This window comes from Dromiciops gliroides, chromosome 2 (assembly GCF_019393635.1).
Source record: "Dromiciops gliroides isolate mDroGli1 chromosome 2, mDroGli1.pri, whole genome shotgun sequence".
NCBI classification, from domain to species: Eukaryota; Metazoa; Chordata; class Mammalia; order Microbiotheria; family Microbiotheriidae; genus Dromiciops; species Dromiciops gliroides.
The window spans coordinates 214,401,846-214,425,264 of record NC_057862.1 but is presented as its reverse complement, the minus strand read 5'-3'; the positions used below and the strand labels follow the sequence as shown (position 1 = coordinate 214,425,264).

Sequence of the window (23,419 nt, the reverse complement as noted above, 5' to 3'; positions counted from 1 at the left end):
ACTTTCAGTTTTGTTTCTTTTAATCAAGTTTTATGTACAAAATGACAAATATGGGAAATGTTTTACATAATCATACATGTATCAACCATATCTGATTGTTTGCCGCCTCAGGGAGGGATAGAGGGATAATAATATGGAACCCCAAATAGAAATAAAATATTTATTACTATATAAAACTTAAGTAGTCTACCTGTTGTTTGTTTTTCTTTTTGTTTTTTGCAGGCAGTGGGGGTTAAGTGACCTACCCAGGGTCACACAGCCAGTAAGTGTCAAGTGTCGGAGGCCGGACCTGAACTCAGGTCACTCCTGAATCCAGGGCAGGAGCTTCATCCACTGCGCCCTCCTAGCTGCCCCCTGGTCACCTGTTTTTAACTTTTCTTTCTCTTTATTAACCAGTCAGAGAACTAGAAAAACTGACTAATGTGAATTCTATTGCCTTTTGAATGAGTATCAAAATTACCGAAGCTAGCAAAAGGAATGGATATATCCACCAACTGGCTGATGACGTATTACTAATATTCATCATCCTAACACCTCCCTTTTATCTTTTTTTTTTTTATTTTAGCCGGGCAATGGGGGTTAAGTGACTTGCCCAGGGTCACACAGCTAGTAAGTGTCAAGTGTCTGAGGCCGGATTTGAACTCAGGTACTCCTGAATCCAGGGCCGGTGCTTTATCCACTGCGCCACCTAGCTGCCCCAACCTCCCTTTTATCTTAATAAGAAGTACCTTCATAAGGGAAGCAGGAGAGGAAATGGAAAAAAAGGGGAGAGAGGAAAAAGGATGAGAGTAAAGAGGAGGAAGGAAAAGGAAGACAGAGGGAGAAAAGGGAAGGGGAGATGGGGAAAAGAAAGAATGAGAAAGTTGGAGAACGTAGAAGAGATAATCAATGGGATGCATGTGAAAACCAATTACATTGTGACAGCCATACTGACCAGTCTAAGTGTTGCCAGTTTTTAACCACTGAGGCAGCAACATCCATGGATCCCAACCCAAGCCAGTTAACTAATGAACACACTCCTCCTCCCTATGGGAGGTCCTTTAACCACCAAGCAAGGTGGCAAAGGGAGAAATGTAAGTCAAGTTTTGATCACATCATTTATCTGCAGGAACTTCTCAAAGTTCCACAGTAGCACAGAAACAAGTCTTACTCTGGTTGTTAGAGTAAGACATCAGCCCTACCTTTCCCTCTCCAACAATCCCCCCTTAAACCCTCCAACCCCTACCAATGACAATAAATGAAGGCAGGTGAATTCATGCAGGATGTGAATTAGACTTCAGCAGCTGGTGTTGTTAGGGCTTAGCAAAGCGTGACTTGTTAGTGATGAGCCTCTAGAGAGGGTTTCAGCAATTTAGAGTCTATCCCTTAAGAGGGAGTTTAATCTGGCTTTTTATAAATGTTTTTGTGCTTAAGGTGATAAGAAACACATACCCATACAACAAGCATCTATTAAACACTTACTAGGGCAGCTAGGTGGTGCAGTGGATAGAGCACTGGCCCTGGAGTCAGGAGTACCTGAGTTCAAATCCGGCCTCAGACACTTAACACTTACTAGCTGTGTGACCCTGGGGCAAGTCACTTAACCCCAAATGCCTCACCAAAAAAACCAAACCAAAGCAAAACAAAATCCAAAACCAAAACCCCCCAAACCACTTACTAAATGCCAGGTGCTAGGCAAACAAATGCAAAGGATAAAACAATTCCTACTTGCAAGGAACCTAACTATGACCTGAGCTGGACTGGGCCGTAGCTATCGTGCTTTGCAAAACCTGAGATCCACAGAAATCATAGGATTTGGGGGCTGGAAGGGCCCTTAAGGGATCAAGTCTAAACCCCTTGTTCTACAGAGAAAACAAGCTTGGAGGTGATATGACTTATCTGGAATCACAAAGAGGAAAGGCAGAGCTTTGACTCAAACTCAGGTACTCGACTTCGAGGCCAATACCAATTTGGCTGTACAAATCTAATTTTTTGAAAAAAACTCTAATGAATTGGGTTTATTCCCCCCTTTGGATGCCCAAGTTGATCAGAGTCCCACACTAGGACACAGTCATCCCACACCATCCATACCCAGGCAGTGAAAGCACAGGTTATTTTGGTTATTGCTCTGAGGAGTTGTGAGCATGAATGCAAATCCAGAGTGAGGCTGTGCCAACTGTGCCAATGAGCCTACTCGAGATAGGGTGAGTCAAGTGCCCTGGTGACAGCAGTGTTAGCATGGGGACGGGTACCCTTGGGAGATACAGGGACGCTGTTCTCCGGTTGGCCCTGCCCACTCCTGGCCTCAGCATCTCCTCTTGAATTGTAGGCCCAAGGACTGGGTCCTCCAGTGCCTGGGGCTCCGGGTGTTGGAAGAAATGAGAAGAGGAATGGCAAGAAGGGTACAGTGAATCAGCTTCTAACAGAAACTGCTGCAATGAAATCATTTCAGTCTCGTCTAAGCTGTGTCGCCACTGAAAGGGAATAAGCAATGGGACAGAATGAGAATGGGACTGAAGATAGACAGAGATCGCGAAAACAAATTTAAACATATGGTAGCAGAAGTCGTACAAGATGACCTGTGTGAAGAGGATCTAATTTTTAGATTATGGTAAATGTTGAATACCGGTCTAGCTGTTGTTCCCAGAACATCTCTGGTCTGTCTCCTCTGCCGCCTCTCTCATCTTCCACCAATTATTTTAGGAAGAACAGGCATTCCAAAAAGAATAAGCTTCTTGAGGGCAGGCACTGTTTTGTGTCTCTAATGCCCAGCATAGGGCCTGGAAGGGGGGGCGGCGCTGATACATGCTTCGTAAGGGAAGCCTGCAAAGTCACACACTACACAGGACTAGGAACAGGAGCCAGAGAGGATACAATAATACTTACAAGAGCTGTATCAGTGATTTGGGGTCAGGGACTACGCTTCATAATTCTCCTAGCTTACTGTGCCTACCATGATGTAATCATGGGTCCCAGATAGAAAGGCCCTGTAGAATCTGCAGAAGCCAGGCGGAGGGCCCTGCTTGGTGAAGCACTCTTACCAGGGAGGGGCCATAGAGTGGCCTGTTTAGGTCTGCCCAGTGGCAGGCTTTGGGGAGGCTGGGCCAATCTCAGGGAGCCAGGAGTACTGGCCGGGGGCTCAGGCTCTGTCTGTCTGAAGTTTTGGCTTCACATAGTGACCCATGGTCATCCAAACTCTGTTTTGTTTTTGGTGGGGCAATGAGGGTTAAGTGACTTGCCCAAGGTCACACAGCTAGTAAATGTCAAGTGCATGATGCTAGATTTGAACTCAGGTCCTCCTGAATCCAGGGCTGGTGCTTTATCCACTGTGCCACCTAGCTGCCCCCTGAGGTGACTCTTAAGTCAGGGAAAGCAGTAGGCAAGGAAGAACATTCTTGGTCGGGGAGTTAGTCAATGAAAAGGCAAAGATGTAGGAAATGGGAGTGTCTTGTACAAGGTACAGAAAGAAGGCCAGTTGTTGAGTCATGCGATAAAGTATAAGAAGGGGAGGTAGGTAAGAAAAGGCAGGAAGGGGCCAGGTGGTGAAGGGCTGCAGGTTTATATTTGATCCTGCAGATGGGAGGAAATCGACAGAGTTTACTGAGCTTTAGGAAAAATCACTCTAGCAGCTGAAAGGAAGATGCATTGGGATGGGGCAAAGCTCAACTAAGGAGATCAACCAGAAGGCTACGGAAGCATTAGCCTAGGCATGAGGCAATGAGAGCCTATGCCAGGGTAGCAGCTATATGCATGGAAAGAAAGGGAAGCATAGAAAAGATGTTGCAAAGGCAGAAATGACAAGATTGGCAACAGACTGGTTAGGTGGGTGAGTGTGAGAAGAGCTGGGGACGGCTTCAAGGTTGTGAGCCTCAATGATTGGGAGGATGGTGGTGCTCTTGACAGGAACAGGGAAGTCTGGAAGAGGAGAGGGTTTGGGGGTAGGGGAGGAGAGAGGAAATAATAAGTTCTGTTCTGGACATGTTGAATTTGGGATGCTAGAGATGTCTACATCTCATTAGTGTCTCCAACTCAACAGGTTCGAGATCCAATTTATTCCCCCAAGTCCCAACCCCAGACTGGTTCCTCCCTCTGATTTCAATGTCTGTTTATGACACCACAATTTGAAACCTTGGGATTATTGCTGACTCTTCCTTCTCCAATCAGTCACCAAGTTCTGCTAATTCGAGCTCCACAACACTTCTCAAACTCCGCCCCCCCCCCAAACACCTCTTTATTTCCACTGTCGCTATGAGCTCTCATTATTATCCACTTGGACACTGGACTACTTCACCAGAGTCCTATCTGCCAGGGCTTTCTGCCTCCAGCCTCCACACTGATGAATTATATGTATATGTATATGTATATATGTACACACACACACACACACACACACACACACACACACACACACACACACACCCCTCTCAGTTAGCCATGATGACATCCACAACTCTAAAACCTCCAGGAGACTTGCTCTGTACATCATTCGGTGCTCTGCAATCTGCTGCTAGCTTTCTGGTCATCTCCTACTACCTTTCTCTGCATCCTCTTCTCTTGCTAAGCTGATCTACTCTCTGCTCCGTCTTATAATATATACCATGTAGTCTCTTACTTCTGTGATTCTGCTCATGATCTTCCGTATACATTCTTCTCCACCTGTTGCATTTCTTTTTTTTTTGTTTGTTTGTTTTGTTTTGCAGGGCAATGGGGGTTAAGTGACTTGCCCAGGGTCACACAGCTAATAAGTGTCAAGTGCCTGAGGCCGGATTTGAACTCAGGTCCTCCTGAATCCAGGGCCGGTGCTTTATCCACTGTGCCACCTAGCCGCCCCCCACCTGTTGCATTTCTATTCATCCTTTTAAACCCCAACCCAAATACTACCTACTCCAAGGAGCCTTTGCTGAGCCCTGCTGCTCAGGAATAACTTTCTCCTTTGGACTGTTGAAAAACTGTTTTGCAATTCTTAAATACACTGTTTCATGGACAGTGCAAGTATCAGTCATCTTTCTCCCCCTAAGCTCCACAAGGGTGAGGCTACACCTTCTCTAAAATCTGTATCTCCCTCAATGCCTCGCACAGTATTCTGAACACAAAAGGGGTTTAATACATGTCTGTAGGTGAAAGCTTCACAAAACAGTTTATTCCAATACTGGACAGATCTAATTATTATAAAGTTCTTTACACTGAGCTGAAATCTGTTTTCCTATGACCTCCTACAACCATAGGCCCTAGTTTGGGTCCTCAAAGAGCTACACAATATAGTCCCCTTTCTACTAGACAACCCCTAAAATATAGAACTGCTTTCCCCCTTAAGTCTTCTCTTCCCTTGGATAACACCAAACACCATGATCCAACAGTCTTTTTTTTTTTTTTTTTTTGGTGAGGCAATTGGGGTTAAGTGACTTGCCCAGGGTCACACAGCTAGTATGTGTTAAGTGTTTGAGGCTGGATTTGAACTCAGGTCCTCCTGACTCCAGGACCAGTGCTCTATCCACTTCGCCACCTAGCTGCCCTGATCCAACAGCCTTGTGCAAATGTGGTGCCTCATACTGAACCCAATACTCTTGGGGTGGTGAAATCAGGTCAAAGTAAAGCAACATTATCATCTCCTCATGACAGACTATAGGCTTCTAATTGGTGCACTCTAAGATTGCAAGTTTTCCTCCAGTGAATGCCTCCTCTTATCATGGAAGTGACCCTGTCACAAGAACAAGCTTGGATAGGTCCTACCAACTTGGGAACCCTGAATACGGTGCTGAGGAGGGGCTGAAAATTTGCTGTCTCAGAACCAGCCTAGCTATATTTATTGAGGCCAAGAATATTTTTTTGGTCATAGCAACTCACTATCTAGTAAGGCATGGAGGAATTCCAGTCTATATTTAGAGGGGGTAGGGGTACCCTTACTGATGATATCGAGGATCCCTGAAGAACTATCACATATAATAGGTCACCTTACTTTGGTTTCTTTGCTATTACATCTACCTCATTAGTGCAGGCAATCAATAATTAATTGTATTATTAGTGAACCTTAATCAATCAATCAATCAATCATCCAGCATTTATTAAGCACTAGCTGGTTATCCAGGAACCATGCTAACTGCTAGGGATACACTAAGTACAAAGAATAAAACAATAACATAATCAACTTACATTCTAGTGGGCATGACAAGTATATAGAAAGATATATACAGTATAAACACAAAGTTATAAAATACATAAATGCATATGCACACAAATTAGTTAAAGGTAAAGTACTATGGGAGAGATTAGGAAAGGCTTAATACAAAAAATATGACTGAGAAATTCCTAGAGAGAGGGAAGGACTCTATAAAGTATAGGTAAGGAGAGAAAGCATCCCAGGCATAGGAGACAGGCAGTATAAAGTAGCCAGGAGACAGTGCTGTGAGCAAGAAATCGAGAGAAGGTCACTTTGGCTGGATTGCAGCATGTAAAAGGAGGGAGAGTAATGTCCAATGAAGCTGGAAGAGAGGAGAGGGTCAGGGTGTGTTGGATTTTAAAGGCTAAACAGATAAATTTCTATTTTATTTTTGAAGCAAGAAGAAGCTGCTGGAGTTGGCTAAGTAGAGAAGACACAGGATCAGATCTGAGCTTAAATAAAATTACTTTGGTAGCAATGAATGGCATATACCAAAGCAGCGAGAGACCTGAGGCAAAGAGACCAATTCAGAGGGCTGATGGAATAACCTAGGAGAGAGGCGATGAGGCCCTGAACTAAGGGTATCTGTGAAAATGAGAAGGGGCTGGATGCAAGAGATGTTGGGGAGGTAGAAACAGCAGGATTTGCCAACTGACTAGGTGTGTGTGTGTGTGTGTGTGTGAGAGAGAGAGAGAGAGAGAGAGAGAGAGAGAGAGAGAGAGAGAGAGAGAGAGAGAGAGAGAGAGAGAGAGAGAATGAGGAGTGCAGGGTAACACCAAGGTTAATAATCTGAAAAAAAGGGATGTTTGAAAAAGAGGAGAGTTTAGGTGAAAGATGATAATTTATTAGGTCATTATTAATGAGTTTAATAGGTCTCTGGGACATCCAATTTGAAACCCATCAGATAATTAGTGAGAAGAGTCTGGAGCTCACGGAGGGTAATGGGGCTGGTGGTATAGATCTGAGAGTCATTGACATACAGAGCATAATCAAACTCATGAAGATAACCAGGTTACCAAGAGAAAATAAAGAGGAAAAAGAGGGGCCAGGCCAAAATCTTGGGGAGCACCAACAGTTAGGGGGTGTGGTGTGTATGTTGACCCAGCAATGGAGACTGAGACTGAGGAGAGAAAAGAATCACCCAGAGAGGAAAGAACATTCTGGAGGAGAGGACAGTCAACAGATACTGATGAGGATTACGAATGAGAAAAAAAGACCACTGTATCTGGCCATTCAAGAGCTCACTGGTAACTTAGTTTCAGTTGAGTGATCAGGTTGAAAGCCAGATTGCAAAGAGAGAAGGAACACAACCAGCTGGTATAGACAGCTTCTTCCAGGAGAATGACTAAGAAAGGAAGGAAAAATGTGCCTTTGCAGGTAAGACACAACCTAATGAGTGTAACTTGGAAAAGAAGAGCTCTCTCCACCACCAAGGTATTCAAAGATACAATGTTACACAAGGCAACTAGAATGAAACAACACTAATTGAAAAAGACCCATGATCTCATTTGCATCCCCAGTCATTAATTAGCACGGTGCCTGGCACATAGTAGGCAGTTAGTAAATGTGTACTGTACTGACTATTCTATGATAATCTTCATGAGTAAGAACTCATCTGTAAGATCTTCAAAGTGCTTTCCTTGGAAGAATCAAGCAATATTTTCTCCATTTTACATATGAGGATCACACACAGAGCATCAGAGCTAGGGATTCAGAAAGACATAGCTCTTACACTAACTGCCTATCACCCTACACTGCTACCCGGCTGAAAGGCACTAAAAAGGTGTGGAGAGGCATCCCTGGATCCACAACCAAGGTGACATTTTGGTGGTAAAGTTGCTTTGGAATACTAATAATATGAAGCCTGCTGCCACCAGGACACCCCATGAAAAATGGTCTGTGGTCATTCTATTGTCTGGGGCAATGATGTTCCCTTTCTTCTGAGGGCCTCAGAGTACTTTGCAACCATCATCATAATCAGCAGCAGCAGGAGCAGCTAGAATTTATATAGTAAAGCTTTGCAAAGCACTTTAGAAATATTAATCTCATTTGATCCTGAAAACCAACCTGGGAGGTAGGTGCTAATATTATCCCTATTTTACCAATGAGGAAACTGAGGCAGAGGTTAAGTGACTTGCCCAGGGTCACGGTTAGTAATTATCTGAGGTTGAATTTGAACCAGGGGTCTTCCTGACTCCAGGTCCAGCATTCTATCTACTGTACCATGTAGCTACCTATATCCATCATTGTGACCAGTTCAATTCACAACTGTGAAAACCAACCTCTCCCCAAATTAATCAATTATTCCTCATCATATAATCAACCACCTTTGGTTCTTTATCTAAAGCCCTGCCCGTAGGCCCATGCTACGTCCCCTCCTGTGGTACATCTCTTTCCCTGGCTCAAAACCAAAGCAGTGCCTAACTTACATTGGAGGGGGATCCCCTGTTGCTCTCTTCCAAAAATTCTTCCAAAGTCACCATCTCACTGCCTGGAGAGGCAGAGCTTTGCCTGGTAGCATGAGGCTGGCCAGGATTGTTCTTCTGGAGAGACTCCTGTGGGATTGGCCCATTCCTGGGTGGAGGATGTTCTTGCCTGCTCACGGATAATGCTACTGAGCGGCTCAAGGCAACGTCTCGAGGCAAAGTGGCCACATCCCTGCTGGGGACCAGGTCTTCACTCCCAAAGCTTTCAGATCTGCCGTGGATACGATCACAAGACCCTAGATTGGGGTGGAAGTCAGACAATCTGTTAGCACTTACTAAGTGATTTGCTATGTGCTAGGCACTGTGATAAATCCTGGGAATACAAAGAAGGGCAAACCAGTGCCTGCCCTCAAAGAACTCCTATTTTAATGGAAGAAAGAAAAGTATGGAGAGAAGGCCACGTAGCAGATATATCTTCCTGTCTTCAATGGACAATTTATTTCATAAGGTAAATCTGAACAGAAATGAAAAGGAATACAGGACCTTAACTGATCTTAATGCTATTTAGGTTTTTTGTTTTGTTTTGTTTTGTTTTTTGGTGAGGCAATTGGGGTTAAGTGACTTGCCCAGGGTCACACAGCTAGTAAGTGTCAAGTGTCTGAGGCCACCTAGCTGCTATTTAGATTTTAAAAGATTTTATAGGGGGCAGTTAGGTGGATAGAGGACCAGCCCTGGATTCAGGAGGACCTGAGTTCAAATCCACCCTCAGACACTTGACACTTACTAGCTGTGTGACCCTGGGCAAGTCACTTAACCCCCATAGCCCTGCCAAAAAAAAAAAAAAAAGATTTTATAAACTGGATTTTAAAGGACACTGGAATTTTCAGAAGGAATAAATTTGAAAGTTTCACTAGAATTTTTTTTAAAAGTCAAGATAACCTAAAATAAACGTTTGGGCTTCTGAAAATGTTGGTAGGTATTAGGAAGCAGTAAAGGCCTCTGGGACAGACCTGCCAATAACAGATGGTGGCTGTCAACTGAGGAAGGACGGCTACCTGCTGATGATTTTTTTTAAAGTCACAGACGCTTATGAAAATCTCTTCGGATACAAAGGGGGATGCACACCAGAAATCATATATCTTCTAAGTATTGGAATATAACAGTTGAAAGATTGCTTAAAAAGCTCAACTGTCTATACAAATATAACATTGTGTGTGCACAGTGCCATTGCACTTAAAGCCTCCCACACTGACATCTGATTGTTCGATTCTAGGCCTGATTAGATACAGCGATGTGGAGATAGGAAGACCTGAGTTGAAATACTACCCCAGTTACTACTGATATAACCCTGGGCAAGTCTATCTCATCAATCTGTGCACTTTACTGGTTGGACTCAATGGTCTCTAAGGTCCCTCCCAATTATAAAAGGAGTAGTAATAACTAGTATTGATTTAGTACTTTAAGGTTTTTGCAAAGCACTTTATAAACATTATCTCATTTGATTCTCACAACAACCTACCTGAGAGGTAGGTGTTATTTTATTCTTATTTTATTTTACAGATGAGGAAACTGAAGCAGAAAGAGGTTAAGTGACTTACCCAGGGTCACACAGCTAGTAAATGCCTGTGATAGGATTGGAACTCAGGTTTTCCTAATTCTAGGTTTAGTACTCTATCCACTACACCACCTGTAAATTTGTTCCTATGACTTCGTTTAGGATCATTCAAACACTTTACTTTTCTTCCTGGCAATTCTACCTCTCTGTGAGTTAACCACTTCACAGCTCATTAACTTGTCCCAAGGAAAGGAAACCAGTTGTAAACTCAAATCATCTAATTTCTCCTCAGCACAGCTTTTGGGTACTCACAACAGCCTCAACTGGAATCTGTGGGACATCTGTGGATTTCTGGCATCAGCAAAATGCTTGATCTTTATTAAGAAACAAACAACTTGGCAGATAAAATAAAATCTAACCATATAAAACAGTAATGGATGGTTATTCTTCATCCAAAAAGATTCCCCATAGAGTCTCTTTAATAAAGCGAGCTCACTCAATGCATTTAAAAAGTGATTTTTACTCACAAAAAGTATTACTTGAGTACAGCGCTTTTCATGAACATAGCAATCTAGTCAAGCAAGAGAACACCTGTACTTTTCAGTGGCTCCTACCAAATCGCTATTGCACCATTGCTTTCCATGTAATGGCAGCATCTGACTGTTGTTTAAAGTACACTCTTGTCTTCCAAGGTAACAGAAACTCTTCCTAAAGTGGTTTAAATTTTGAACTTCATGAACTCCAATTTCTATTCTATTATCCAGCACTCTATTACTAAATATTTTCATGCTAATTAAACAATTTCATAGCTAACAAATAATTAAATAATGTAAATGTCATTATTGCTTATAAGTTAAATTATATGATAAATACATAATATACAAATAATTATATAATATCAAAGATATGGAACATTATATTAGATATATATTTAATTATTTGATAAATGCAATCTAATATTAATATTAAATAGAATTCTATTTACTAATAAGTCACATATATATATTAGCTTGCTAATATTAACTAAAACTATCAGAGATCTAAGAAGGAGAGAAACAAGTAATTATTAAGTGCCTATTATGTGCCAGGCACTGGAATAAGCATTTTATAAATATTATATTATCTGATTCCTCACCCTGGGAGGGAGGTAAGATTATTACCCCACTTTATAGATGAGAAAACTGAGATAAGCAGCAGTTAAGTGACTTGCCCATGGTCACACAGCTAGTAACTGTCTGAGCCTGGATTTGAACCCAGTTCTTCCTAACTCCAGGCCCAGAGTTCTATCCCCACATTACCAATCAGCACTCCAAAGCTAGAAGGGACTATTTAGTCCCAAATCCCTCAGGATCAGGGAGATTAAATAACTTGCACAAGTAGCAAGTGTCAGAGGTTGGATTTGAACGCAGGTCCTCTTGACTCTACAGCCAAGTGCTCTTTCCATTGCATCAAGCTGGGCTGCCTAGAATTGCACCCAGGACAAACTCTCTGGAAGATACTACAGTCCAAGAGTTGGCACTGGTCCCTGCTCCTTTGTGTAGCCCATTAGCCCATTCAGAACCCACCAGGAACAGAACCACGGTGCCTACCTTTTAGGTTAAGAGGTGAGCTGTTGCCTGATGCTGTCCTGCTGCTCTCTAAGCTATGGGGTCGGGACACTGAAAGGAAACAGCAATGGTTATTGAAGGGGTCCATGAGTAGGTGTAGTCCAGACAGAAAGACAATAAAATAAAAGAATAAAATCCAATAAAATCACCATCAGCCCTGCTCCGTTTTGCTATAGATAGGGTACGGGATTCAGCACTTTTGGAGATATAGTTAAATCTTTACCAACAGCCTGCTGGGTAGAAGAGAGGAGAATAGCGAAGGCTTCTTTGAAGAAGGATATTCAGGAGCCAGGCTCTTAAGGGTGGGTATTAATTCAATGGGTGGTGGCAGGGAGGAAAGAGGGGCTAAAAAGCCTAGGGCCAGTTTAACCGTGAAGAACTCAGGAACACAAGCATCTTGACTAGGCCTGGCCTGCTGGGGAGGTCAATAAGAATGTCTTAACTAACTGTCCTTTCTAGGCTTATTATGAACTCCACAGTCTAGCCAAAATGGAGTTATTGCTGTTTCCAACACAGGACATCCCATCTCCGGACTCCATGACCTTGCGCTGGCTGGTCCTCATGCCCAGAATGCGCTGCGTCCCCACCTCCGCCTTTGGAGAATCCTTGGAAGCTAAGCACAAAGGAAAAGCCTGGGACATTCCCCACTCCCCTCTTCACTTTTGCCTGTTAGAATCCCTCAAAGCTTAGTTCAAATGAAACTTCCTAAGTAACACCGCCTGCCTTAGCATCCATTCCCTCAGATGCCCCAAATTGCCTTGTATTTGTCTTGTTCAGGGATTTGTTAAGTACCTATGGTGTCTCAGCACTAGGCATACTTCATGCCTTTGTCTCCTCCAATTAGCGTGTGAGCTCTGTGAGAGCAAGGAATGTCTCCATTTTCCACTGTATTCCCCTAGTACAATGACTGGTAGATGGTAAGTACTACACAATAAAAGCCTTCCCATTCCATTCCTGCCACACCTTACACCAATCCAGAGGGAAACCCCTTATTCTTCTGAAATAAGCTGGAGAATGACGGGCAACTCCCATGGTAACCTTGGACAAACAACCGTGCCTCTTTCCCCAACAACCCAAAGTTACACTCTGCTACAGCCCAATCAGGACTCCTGCCTGCCTCCCTTGGACAGGTCTTGAGCTCTCCCGCCCCTATTCACATTATTCCTCCAGTCGGAATGAATACTCATCCTTTAAATCCTGGCCCTCATATCACTTCTTCAAAGACATCTTCCCTATTCTCCCAACTTGGTAATGACTATTCTTTCCTTGGACATACAGGGCACTTTGCTTATACCCAGAGATCTGGTGGTAAAGATTTAACAACTGGCTTGCCCCTACAAAAATAATCTGTTATTGGGGGCAGCTAGGTGGCACAGTGGATAGAGCACCAGCCCTGGAGTCAGGAGTACCTGAGTTCAAATCCGGCCTCAGACACTTAACACTTACTAGCTGTGTGACCCTGGGCAAGTCACTTAACCCCAACTGCCTCACTAAATAAAATAAAATAAAATAAAGAAAAAATATAAGAAGAAAAAAATAATCTGTTATTGATATTTTCTCTATCACTTTTCTAAGTTTAGACAACGAACAGAGCAATAAACCAAGTCTTGGATTTGTAAGCTTGCTGATTTCTGAAGTGTAAATGCTCCTGCTGAAAATCAAAATGATCCGGTTCTCTCAAGCTGGCTCCAGCACACTGCAGCTCCTGCTGCTCTACGTGCACTTTTCTTGTCATGGAGTCATTTGCATCTAAGTCACATCCCTCTGATTGCACTGCTGGCTCAATGCGGCCAACGTCTCCTCTCGTTCTCTCTGCTCTGCCCCTAGCAGGTGTCCTGAGAAGACGTCAGTTGGATGAACTGCAACTTATAACTGTTATTTCTGCAGCCTGCTGATTTTGTTTGCTTCTGATTTAAACTTGATGAAAGGGAAACGACCCAATTTCTAGTCTGACAAGTACTGCCCTTCCGGCTCTTACTGTGTTTCTATGAAGATTTTAGAATGGTAAGGGATTGGATAAGACAATGTCCTTTGAAAAGAAACTGCTCTCAACATTAGTCTAAAAATGTTATTAATAATAACAACAACAATATTAAACAACAGCATGACAGAGAGGCTAGAGAGCCAGCCCCAAAGCCAAGAAGGCCTGGGTTGAAATTCTGCCTGACAGAGACAGGCTATGTGACCCTGGGTGATAAGTCATTTAACCTAGGTTAAGTTATGCTCTAGGCAAGTCTTTAAGTGTAGAGAAGGTGCTGTCTTGAACTGGCCAAGGGAGTTTCCTCATTGAAGAGGTCCCTATCAGATGGGTGGGAAGGGAGAGAGAGACAAAGAGAGGAGAGAGGAGAAAGAGAGAGAAAAAGAAGACGGGGAGAGAAAGAAGGAAAGGGGAGAGGAATGGAGAGAAAATAAGAGCTTCAAGCCTACATAGAGCACTGCATACATTATTATCATGTGAAGAACAAAACCATGTTCTGTGAGATAGTCTAGGTCTTCCATATGACTTGAGCTTCACTTTGAAGCCAAGAGAACATAACTGAGGGGAGCATGCTCCCTTTTTTATTGAGAGTCCCAAACTGGACACTACCAGACACAGAAAACAAGAAATAGCTGATTATCATGAAAACCAGACAACAAAGACCTCACCCCTCCAGCAGAAAGCAAGTTTCTTGAGAGAAGGCTTGGGGGGGGGGGTCTTTTCGTCCCCAGCACCTAACGAACATGATACCTTTCACATAATAAAGGCTTAATGAATGTTTATTTAAATAAGTGCTTGCAGGCACTTATTTAAATAGGGCACCTTCCTAAGCTGAATGACATAACATGGGCCACTTACCATGCTGCCTGTGGTTGGTGAACTCTAGATCTGGGGTTGGCTCACAAAGGTTGTCATCAGAATTGTAACCTGAGGGTGAAAAATGCAAATTATCAGAATATTTCATATTGGTATACCTGATCTCAAAGCCCCACAACTTTAAAAATCTTGGTCAGGAGTAAGAGAGAAGAAATAAAGACGGTTTACAAAGGGGAAGCTAGTTAGTGGCTTTCTGCATCAAACTCTCATCTCAGAATTCTTAGATTGCTACCATTTAATGCCTCTCCAATGCCTAATGAATTGACTAGAAACCCCGGATCCTGGTTTTCAAGCTTCTGCTGTGTCTCCGGTATACCTTCCTTTCCGGTTTTACCTTTTCCTATGACCACGTGAGATAACACACGGAAAGCACTTTATATACCTTAAAACACTGCATTATTAGTCTTTATATATTCTTATATTTTCACATACAAAATTACTCTCTATCCCCTATTTTCATGCTGGATTCTCTCAGTTCTTTGCTATTACTCACACTGTCTACAATGCATGTCTTTGGAATGGCTCCTGTACCCTCTCCTTTTGAAATTCTTTTCTTCTTTGAAGGGTCAACTCAGTTGATCCATCTGTCTCATCCTCCATGAAGCTTTCCCTGACTCATTTCCCCAGCTGAAAGTGATCTTCCCCTCTTTGGGGTCTCCATAGCACTTTGCAAGATAACGAAGTGGGTAGAGGGGCCAGGCCTGGAGTCAGGAAGACCCAAGTTCAAATCTGGCCTCAAACAACACATTAGCTGTGTGACTCTGGGCAAGTCACTTCACCTCTGTCTACCTCAGTTTCTTCATCTGTAAAATGGTGATAATCACAGCACCTGCCTCCCTGGGTTATCGTGAAGATCAAATGATATAACAATTGTAAAGCTCTTAACACACCATCTGGCATATAGTGAACAATATCTAAATACATGAATTCCCCTGTCCCCAGCCTCTGACCAAAAAGCCTCTTTAATATATATTTTTTTATTTTGCTATTTCCCAATTTAAATACAATTTTTTAACATTCACTTTTTAAATTTTTGAGTTCCAAATCCCCTCCCCAAATCTATTTCTGTTTCCCCAGGAACTTGTAAACAGCAAGAGTTTAATACATGCTTGTTGAAAGAACAATCAGATCTTTGTTCAGTGTTGCCCAACCTTAGTGGAGTCCATTAATGTCTCAGGGCTGGTTTCTAGGGAAGGAAGCCATGTTGTCTTTTTTCTCTACTTTTCCCTCTGGGAACCCACTGACTCACTTCTCATTTAACCTTGAAGCCTTTCTTTTCCATTTCCTCTATAACCTTTAAACAGGGCTTATTCCTTTTTGAAACAAAATGGGATACTCTGGGTACTCGGGAGAAAACTGGCCTAAGGATAAAATAAAAGGAGTTTAAAAAATTTAAACCACTGAGTCATACTTTTCAGCATCAAAGCAGTTACACCAAAAGGAGGTGACCCCGACAGCAATTAATTAAGTCTTTCTGTAGCTTGGACTTTTATTTATTTCCCGTGGAGAGGGGGGAGAGCAAAGGGAGAAGGGAAATGGAAAGGTTCACCAGAATCTTTAATTAACCAAAGTCTATCAATCAACTTGGTCCACATTTCTTTTTCTCCCGTTTTTGTAAGAATTTAAATATATTTTTCATTTATTTTGCTAAATATTCCTAGTTACACATATTAAATTTTTTAACTTTCATTTTTAAAATTATGACTTCCACCATCCTCCCCCACCCTTTGAGAAGACAAGCAATATATTATCAATTATACTTGGATCTGTTTTCTTGAAAGGGGGAAGATTTGGGACTGTGATTTTCAATGTCATGGTGAACTCCCGATAAAGAACTCCCCTCTAACAACATAGAAGGCCTTCTCTGCAAGATACAGACTAAGAAATTTGCCTAGAGTATTGTGGGTTAAATCACTTTGCCAGATCACACAGCCAGTATCTGTCAGAAGTGGGATTGAACTCAGATCTTCCTGACTCTAAGGCTGGTTCTCAGGTAGTGAGAGTGCTGGACTAGAGTCAGGAAGGTCTGAGTTCGAATTTGGCCTCAGACACTAGCTATGTGACCATGGGCAAGTCATTTAAGCTGTTTCCCTCAGTTTTTCCCTTTATAAATCAGGCATAATAACAGCACCTGCTTTCCAGGGTTGTTGTGAGGATAAAACGAAATATCTGTAAAGTGCTTTACAAAAGTTTTGCAAAAACTTTGCATTACGTTATTATTTTAATATATTTCTAATATAATCATAATATACTATTATGATTATTATATTGTTATTTATTCACTATACACCACAGCCTCTCATGTACCTAACATATGCCAGGATCAAGAACGGCTTCATGGAGAAATGAAATTATTTGTCCAAGTCCGTACAGCCTTATCAGTGGCAAAACTTGGACAAGAAACCAAAGGGAGCAAGCAGCACTAGCCGCCTCGGCCTGCACCCGTCTGCCCCCGTATAACAGACTTCCCTAATGCTGGGGCAAACAGTAGAAGAATAGATAACATAGGTAAAGTGTAATTTTAAGCTTTCAAGCACGATGTAACTGCTAGCTATTATTATTACTAGCTTCTCTCTCTAGCTCCCATGGATTTCATTACCATCTCTATGGATGTTGATTCTCACATCTACCTTTCCTGCCCCAATCTTGCTGCTGACGTCCAATCTCACATCTCCAACTGCCTTTTAGACATCTCAAGTGGGAAGTCCAACAGACACCCTAAACCCAGTGTGTCCAAAACAGATCTCATTCTCTTTCCCCCTAAACCCCTCCTTGGGAGGGTAATACCATCCTCCTAGTTCCTTAGGTTGTGATTCCTCACCATCTCTGACCCAGCCCCCATCTATCTTTCCTGTCTTTAATCCAGTCCAGAGAGCAGTCCTCTCTGCTCTTCTATGACCAAGATGCTAGAGATCTCTCAGTTCCTGATATTTTCTCCGGCTGTCTCACATGGCTGGAATACTCTCTCTCCTCTGCTCCACTACTCACCTCCCTGGCTTTCTTTAAGTCCCAGTTAAAATCTTTCTACAGGAATCATTCCTTAACCCTTAATTCCAGTTCTTTCCCTCTTTTAATTATTTCCTATTTATCCTGTATATGACTTGCTTTGTATATATATTTGTTTGCATGTTGTCTCCTCACATTAGATTGTAAACACCTTGAAGGGAGGGACTGTCTTTTGTCTTTTGCTATATTCCCCATGCTTAGCAGGGCCTGGCACATAGAAGGCACTTTAAAATGTTTGATGAATTGAATTACCATTCTTTGATACCATCCTAGAAATGTTGCTGCTCCATAAAGAACATGGTAAGGGAAATGCTCTGAGTCAGGGGAGAAGGGACTGCTTAGTAAACTAAACTCTATAAGATTAGCCAAGAACCATCAGAAAATGAAATGTTGCAAATTAATTCCCATTTTGTTTAGAAAAGATGGGAAAAAGCCCTCTTCTTAAAACCTGCTGGGCACCAGTCCAATTCCAATTTGGCAAAAATTCATGATTTACCCCTTCAAAACAAAGGCTGGTCTTTCACACCAACAAAAATACGTATATAATGTACTCTGGGTACCTGAAGAATCAATGTTGGGGAAACAGAACAGGTCAAGTTTTAAGTGGATCAAGAACTGACTATAGTGCATGGTTCCAAGAGTAGGAATCACTTCAATAGCATCTTCCATCAGTATTTTGTAGGCAGCACTTGAGAAAAGACAATGGATTAGGCAGGGCCTTCAGAAGGGGTCAAGAGGTAAGCCCGAGTCCAAACAAGGATATAGCCCCCTTATTGGTCTCTAGCTAAAACAGAGAGTTAGGAGGTAGGTCAACCCAGAGTGATGAGCCTTGGGGGAGATACATCAGGAAGAGAAGGCTCCAATTCCAAGGCAGATTATTTTCTGAAACAGTCTCTGGTTCTGAGATGAATTAGGATGTTGACAGTTATTGTTCCTTCCAATAGTAGACATTGATACACTTGAGCTACAAATGCTTTCCTAAGTGATATTTCATGGAAAGACGACAAAGGTTCAAATCTTACATTTGCCACTTGTTACCTATAATCAAGGGGCAGCTGAGTGGTACGGTGGATAGAACTGCTGGATGTGGAGTCAGGAAGACCTGAGTTCTAATATGGCCTCAGACACTTACTAGCTAAGTGACCCTGGGAAAGTCCCTTAACCCCTTTTTGCCTCAATTCTTCATCTGTAAAATGGGGATACGCTGGAGAAGGAAAGCCTCAGACAGTAGCTGTGTGACCTTTGGGAAGTCACTTAACCTTTTTTGCCTGTTTCCTCTTCTGTAAAATGAACTAGAGAAGCAAGTGGCAAACCACTCCAGTATCTCGGCCAAGAAAATCCCAAATGGGGTCACAGAGTTGAACACAACTAAAATGATTGTAACAATAACAAAAACCTATAATCAATTCAATAAACATTTATTAAGCACCAACAATGTGCTAAGTAGCCTTGAGGATATATTTTCCCCACTCAGGGCTTCAGTTTTCTCATCCTAAAAATGTCCACAACAGGGGGTTCTTTATCTGAGATCCATGGAGAAATTCTAGGGTGGGGGGGGGTTGGCTGTGAACAAGGAGGGTTAAAAAAATACATCTTTATTTTCACTAACCTCTAACAGAAATTTAGCACTTCCTTCAATTATTTAAAAACATTATTCTGAGATGGGCAAAGAAAAAAAGTGGCAAAAAAACGTTAAGAACCCTGGGCCCAGATGATCTCCCCAAGCTATCTCTTGATCCTATGCCAATAACATTCACACATTATTTCCAATACTCAAGTACTTTTCATTGCCACATTTTCCCATTAGGAATTTCAAAAGGTTGCTCTGAATCATGTCCTCATAAGCATACTGCTTAGCCCATAGTAGGTGGTTAACAAATACTTGGTGATATATTCTCACTTAGGCCCTAGTACTCTCCCTCCAAAAATTACCTTTTACTCACTTTGTATGTGCTTATATATGTACTTTCTCCATTGTAGAATCTAAGTTCCTTGAGCCCAGGTACTATTTCACTTTTGTTTTGGTATTCACAAAACTATGAGTGGCATGTAGGAGGCATCTGACAAATATCCAGTTGACTAACACCTTAGAGGATCATAGACTGACTGCTCATAAGAGGTTTCTATAGAATTTTTTTTTTTTGTGAGGCAATTGGAGTTAAGTGACTTGCCCAGGGTCACATAGCTAGTAAATGTCAAGTGTCTGAGGCTGGATTTGAACTCAGGTCCTCCTGACTCCAGGGCCAGTGCTCTATCCACTGCGCCACCTAGCTGCCCCCGTTTCTATAGAATTTTTATGGAAATAGAAAGCATTTCCCCCAAAACATACTGGAAATCAGAATGCAGTATGCCATTATTGGGGACTGGTTAGATAGTGAAGGTCAAAGCTGAAGCCTGACTCCAAGCCCCAAGAACATCAATAAGGGATGATTACAGAACGGCCTCCTCCTCCTACCTACCTTTGGGCAGGCCTGTGTGCCTGGCAATGGGGGTTGAGCTAGAAGGGGTTAAATGGATGGCCGAGGTGGAGTGAGCCCTTGAGCCCAGCTCTGTGTGCCAGTGCTTGACCACGGAGTCTGTGGAACCCTCGAAGTGGTCACTGCTGCCTCCATGCGGGGAACCTCGTTTTTGCTTCAGATCACTGGTGACTGTGGCAAGAACAGCGGAGGAGGAGAGGGGGGAGGAAAAATTAAACATTAAAAGATTCTCCCAGGATATCTATCATGAAGAAAACCAAGAAGCCAGGGAAGAAGGAGACACACAGATCTGCACAAACAAGCAGCTTTATGGGCAAACTATTAATCACCCCCCACTCCCCCAATCCCCACCCCGAATAGCCTGTTTCCAAAGATATCTGATTCCACTTAAGGCCTGCTTTAAAATGGACTCTTACCTGTCTGTCATATCAGGTACAAACCAAAGAGTAAGCGAGAATATAAAGAAAATACCAAAGAAAAGAAACACAAAGGAAGAGAAGTCCCAAAAGATTAGCTAGGGGATAAGTTCCCTCTTGACATTTTAACCAAATTCTAAAAGTGCCTAAAAATGGTGTCTCCTGAGATAAGATTCTCTGATTAAAAAAAACAAAACAAAACAAAAATCAAACAAAACAAACAAAAAAACCACCCTTATAGTTGAAACTCTAGTGGTTCAGGAAGTTGAACTGTGTCAGGGGATTTGTCTATACAGTTATCCCTTCTACATCACAACTATCCCCATTGCTGTTACATTATATCACGGGCTGACATAAGAAATTAAATGGGAATTTTGTGGGGGCCAGCAGATGACAGAAAAAGTTTAGAAACTCAAATGAATAAAATTTGTATATAGTAAGTATTGTATAATATCAACATATTTTATCTTTTAATACCACAATAATTCAGACTTCTCTGTTATGAAAGAAGGGCCAAAAATTGTATGTGGATTTTGCAGATCACAGGGTCACCCCACTCCTAACCCCTACAATGTGAAAAGGATAACTGTAATACTTACTTTCTATTATTCATGATCTTTGATGGTTTAACATCTCATGATTTTTTTTTTTTTTTTAGTGAGGCAATTGGGGTTAAGTGACTTGCCCAGGGTCACACAGCTAGTAAGTGTTAAGTGTCTGAGGCCGGATTTGAACTCAGGTACTCCTGACTCCAGGGCCCGTGCTCTATCCACTGTACCATCTAGCTGCCCCTCTCATGATTTTTTAAAGGAAAAATGTGGACCATTATGCATATGCCTTCCCCCCAAAGAGAAAAATACTGTATTTTTTTCTTTGATTTACAAAAAGGGGGGGGGGGGTAAATGGCTTTTTACATCACAAAGTACAAATTAACCCAATAGCCAAACTTTCCTAACATTAGTACAAACCAACACTCTAAAAATGTTTCATTTTGATAGCCAAAGTATATATATCACCTTTTTTTTTTGTCTAGTCCCCCCTCCTACCCCCAACCCAGAGTCCCTTCCCCATGGACCCGACCTTCCCTACCTTCTCAGAAATCAGAGAAGTGGGTTCAGTGTGCCAATCATTTAAATGGCCCATATCTCTAAGTACATTTTATATTTTGGAAGGTAACCTTGATGAGAAGCAAGATTCAAGTGTGGTGAAATGAATCTGCATAGATTATGTAGGAGTTGAGTTAAAACAAGGACTGAATGGGAGGGAGGGCAGAGATGAGAAGAAATGGGGAGGGATGAAGTGAGTAGTTAGCATGAAGGACAGAAATAATATGGTCTCAGAAAACATGCTAGAAGGACAGACAGAAAGGGCATGACAGCAGCTGGGCTTCAGCTAAAGGCCTGTGCTGACCGGCTGTTTCTTCCTCTCCCTGGTAGCGCTGGTATTGTCTACAATTATTTTTATGTATAAAGTTTTCATAGGTAGAAAGCTCTGTCCTAAGCTGGAATCTGTCCTAGGACAGACTAATCCAATTTTTCAAACTACATAAAGCAGCAGCAGATCCCTTAAACAAACATGGAACATAGAGACATCAGAATAGAGCCTTTTTAATAAGAGCAGCATGTAGCAGGCAGTCATATTTGTTAGGATACTATGACATGACAAGAGGAAAAAGGGTGGTGACTTCAAACTCAGTTGCACAAGAGATACCCTTTTTAAAAATCCCACTTTATGGAAAGCATTACGTTTTAGGAAGTATAGCAATAGCTGACCAATGCCAACTTACAGCCGGACAAGAAATAAGCCTGCAAAGACAAGAGGACACTCGGAAGCACACGCAACTTTGCTCACTACTATGGAGCCCTGATCCGAGAGATAAATACGTGTGCTGTGTGTACCAGGAGGTTCCCCTAAAACTATTGCACTGAAGAAACAATCCAGCAGGTATAAGAACTCTTCTACTTTGGAATCACAATCCATATTGGCTAGTTTAAAACTTGGCTTGGGTTTGAGATTGAGTACCTTATAGCATTGGTATCAAAGGGGAAGGGAGGGTCACTCATGCCCACTGTTGGTCATTTAGCATTTACACTACTGTTTTTGCTTTTGAAAATCCAGAGATGAATGAAGGTACGTGATGAAGAAAAATGATAAAAGAAAAGGTGGTATTAGAAATCTCCAATGGCCGAGAAAGAGACAGACTCGTTAGGAGAGGGTGGGATGTCGGAGGAAGACCAGAATCGCAGGCGTTTAGAGAGAGCTGTTGGAGACTTTTCTTTGTCCTTGCTTTTGCTTCTCAAGAAGGGACTCTTTTTGCGTGTTGCTGCTAAATTATCATCACCCGAGTGGCCCAAAAAGAAGAAAACAAAATAAATGAACAGGAATGTCAGAAATGAAAACAAAATTATCTCAACAGACTTAAGATCCCAACATTACCTCATAAAGCAGAAAGGACTATAAGCATAGTGATGGGCATAATCTAAAACATTTAATGAATGACAATTGATTGATTTAGTTGGAGAAGTCATACACTGCACTCAGAACCCCAATTTAGGACTGGGACCAAACTTGTCAGTGGTAGCAAAGCCCTTGAGGTTAAAAATGTCATCCATGCATGCAACACTGGTGGAGAATTCTACCCTGACCACGGGGGAGACAATCTGAAGTATATTTAAAAGTAATAATTTTAATGACTATGTAGAAGAAGGTCATAAAATGAGTGCACAGAATACACAATTCTATAGTTGCTACATCAGTAAAAAACTGCGAACACAAATTTCCAAGGCCTCTTCCCAATAGAACATCTTTGTAATACATAATTCTGTGATTTTCAATGACATGAAGTTATTTTTTAATCCATTAAATTTAAATGTTTTCATTTCAAAATTTAATTAAAAAGGACTCAAACTTTTTTTGATTTCCTGTAACATTTCTGAATTCTA

At 42.0% G+C, this 23,419-nt stretch overlaps 2 protein-coding genes across 2 annotated transcripts in view; both read right to left on the bottom strand.

Annotated features, from left to right (window-relative positions):
* Positions 1-1,997: 1,997 nt before the first annotated feature.
* LOC122738599 (protein Daple-like) lies at positions 1,998-22,443 on the bottom strand (the record flags this gene model as incomplete). The annotated part of the gene is made up of 7 exons (XM_043980590.1): positions 1,998-2,039; positions 2,232-2,453; positions 8,566-8,858; positions 11,707-11,775; positions 14,561-14,629; positions 20,044-20,232; positions 22,332-22,443. Coding segments are annotated over 7 exons (996 nt in total), but the record flags the coding sequence as incomplete, so codon positions are not given.
* CCDC88C (coiled-coil domain containing 88C) overlaps positions 22,414-23,419 on the bottom strand; it is a 206,916-nt gene continuing 205,910 nt past the window's right edge. Inside the window, exon 26 of the mRNA XM_043989146.1 lies at positions 22,414-22,803. Coding sequence (XP_043845081.1) covers positions 22,646-22,803 — 158 coding nt within the window. The 3' untranslated portion in view covers positions 22,414-22,645. The remainder of the gene's footprint in view (positions 22,804-23,419) is intronic.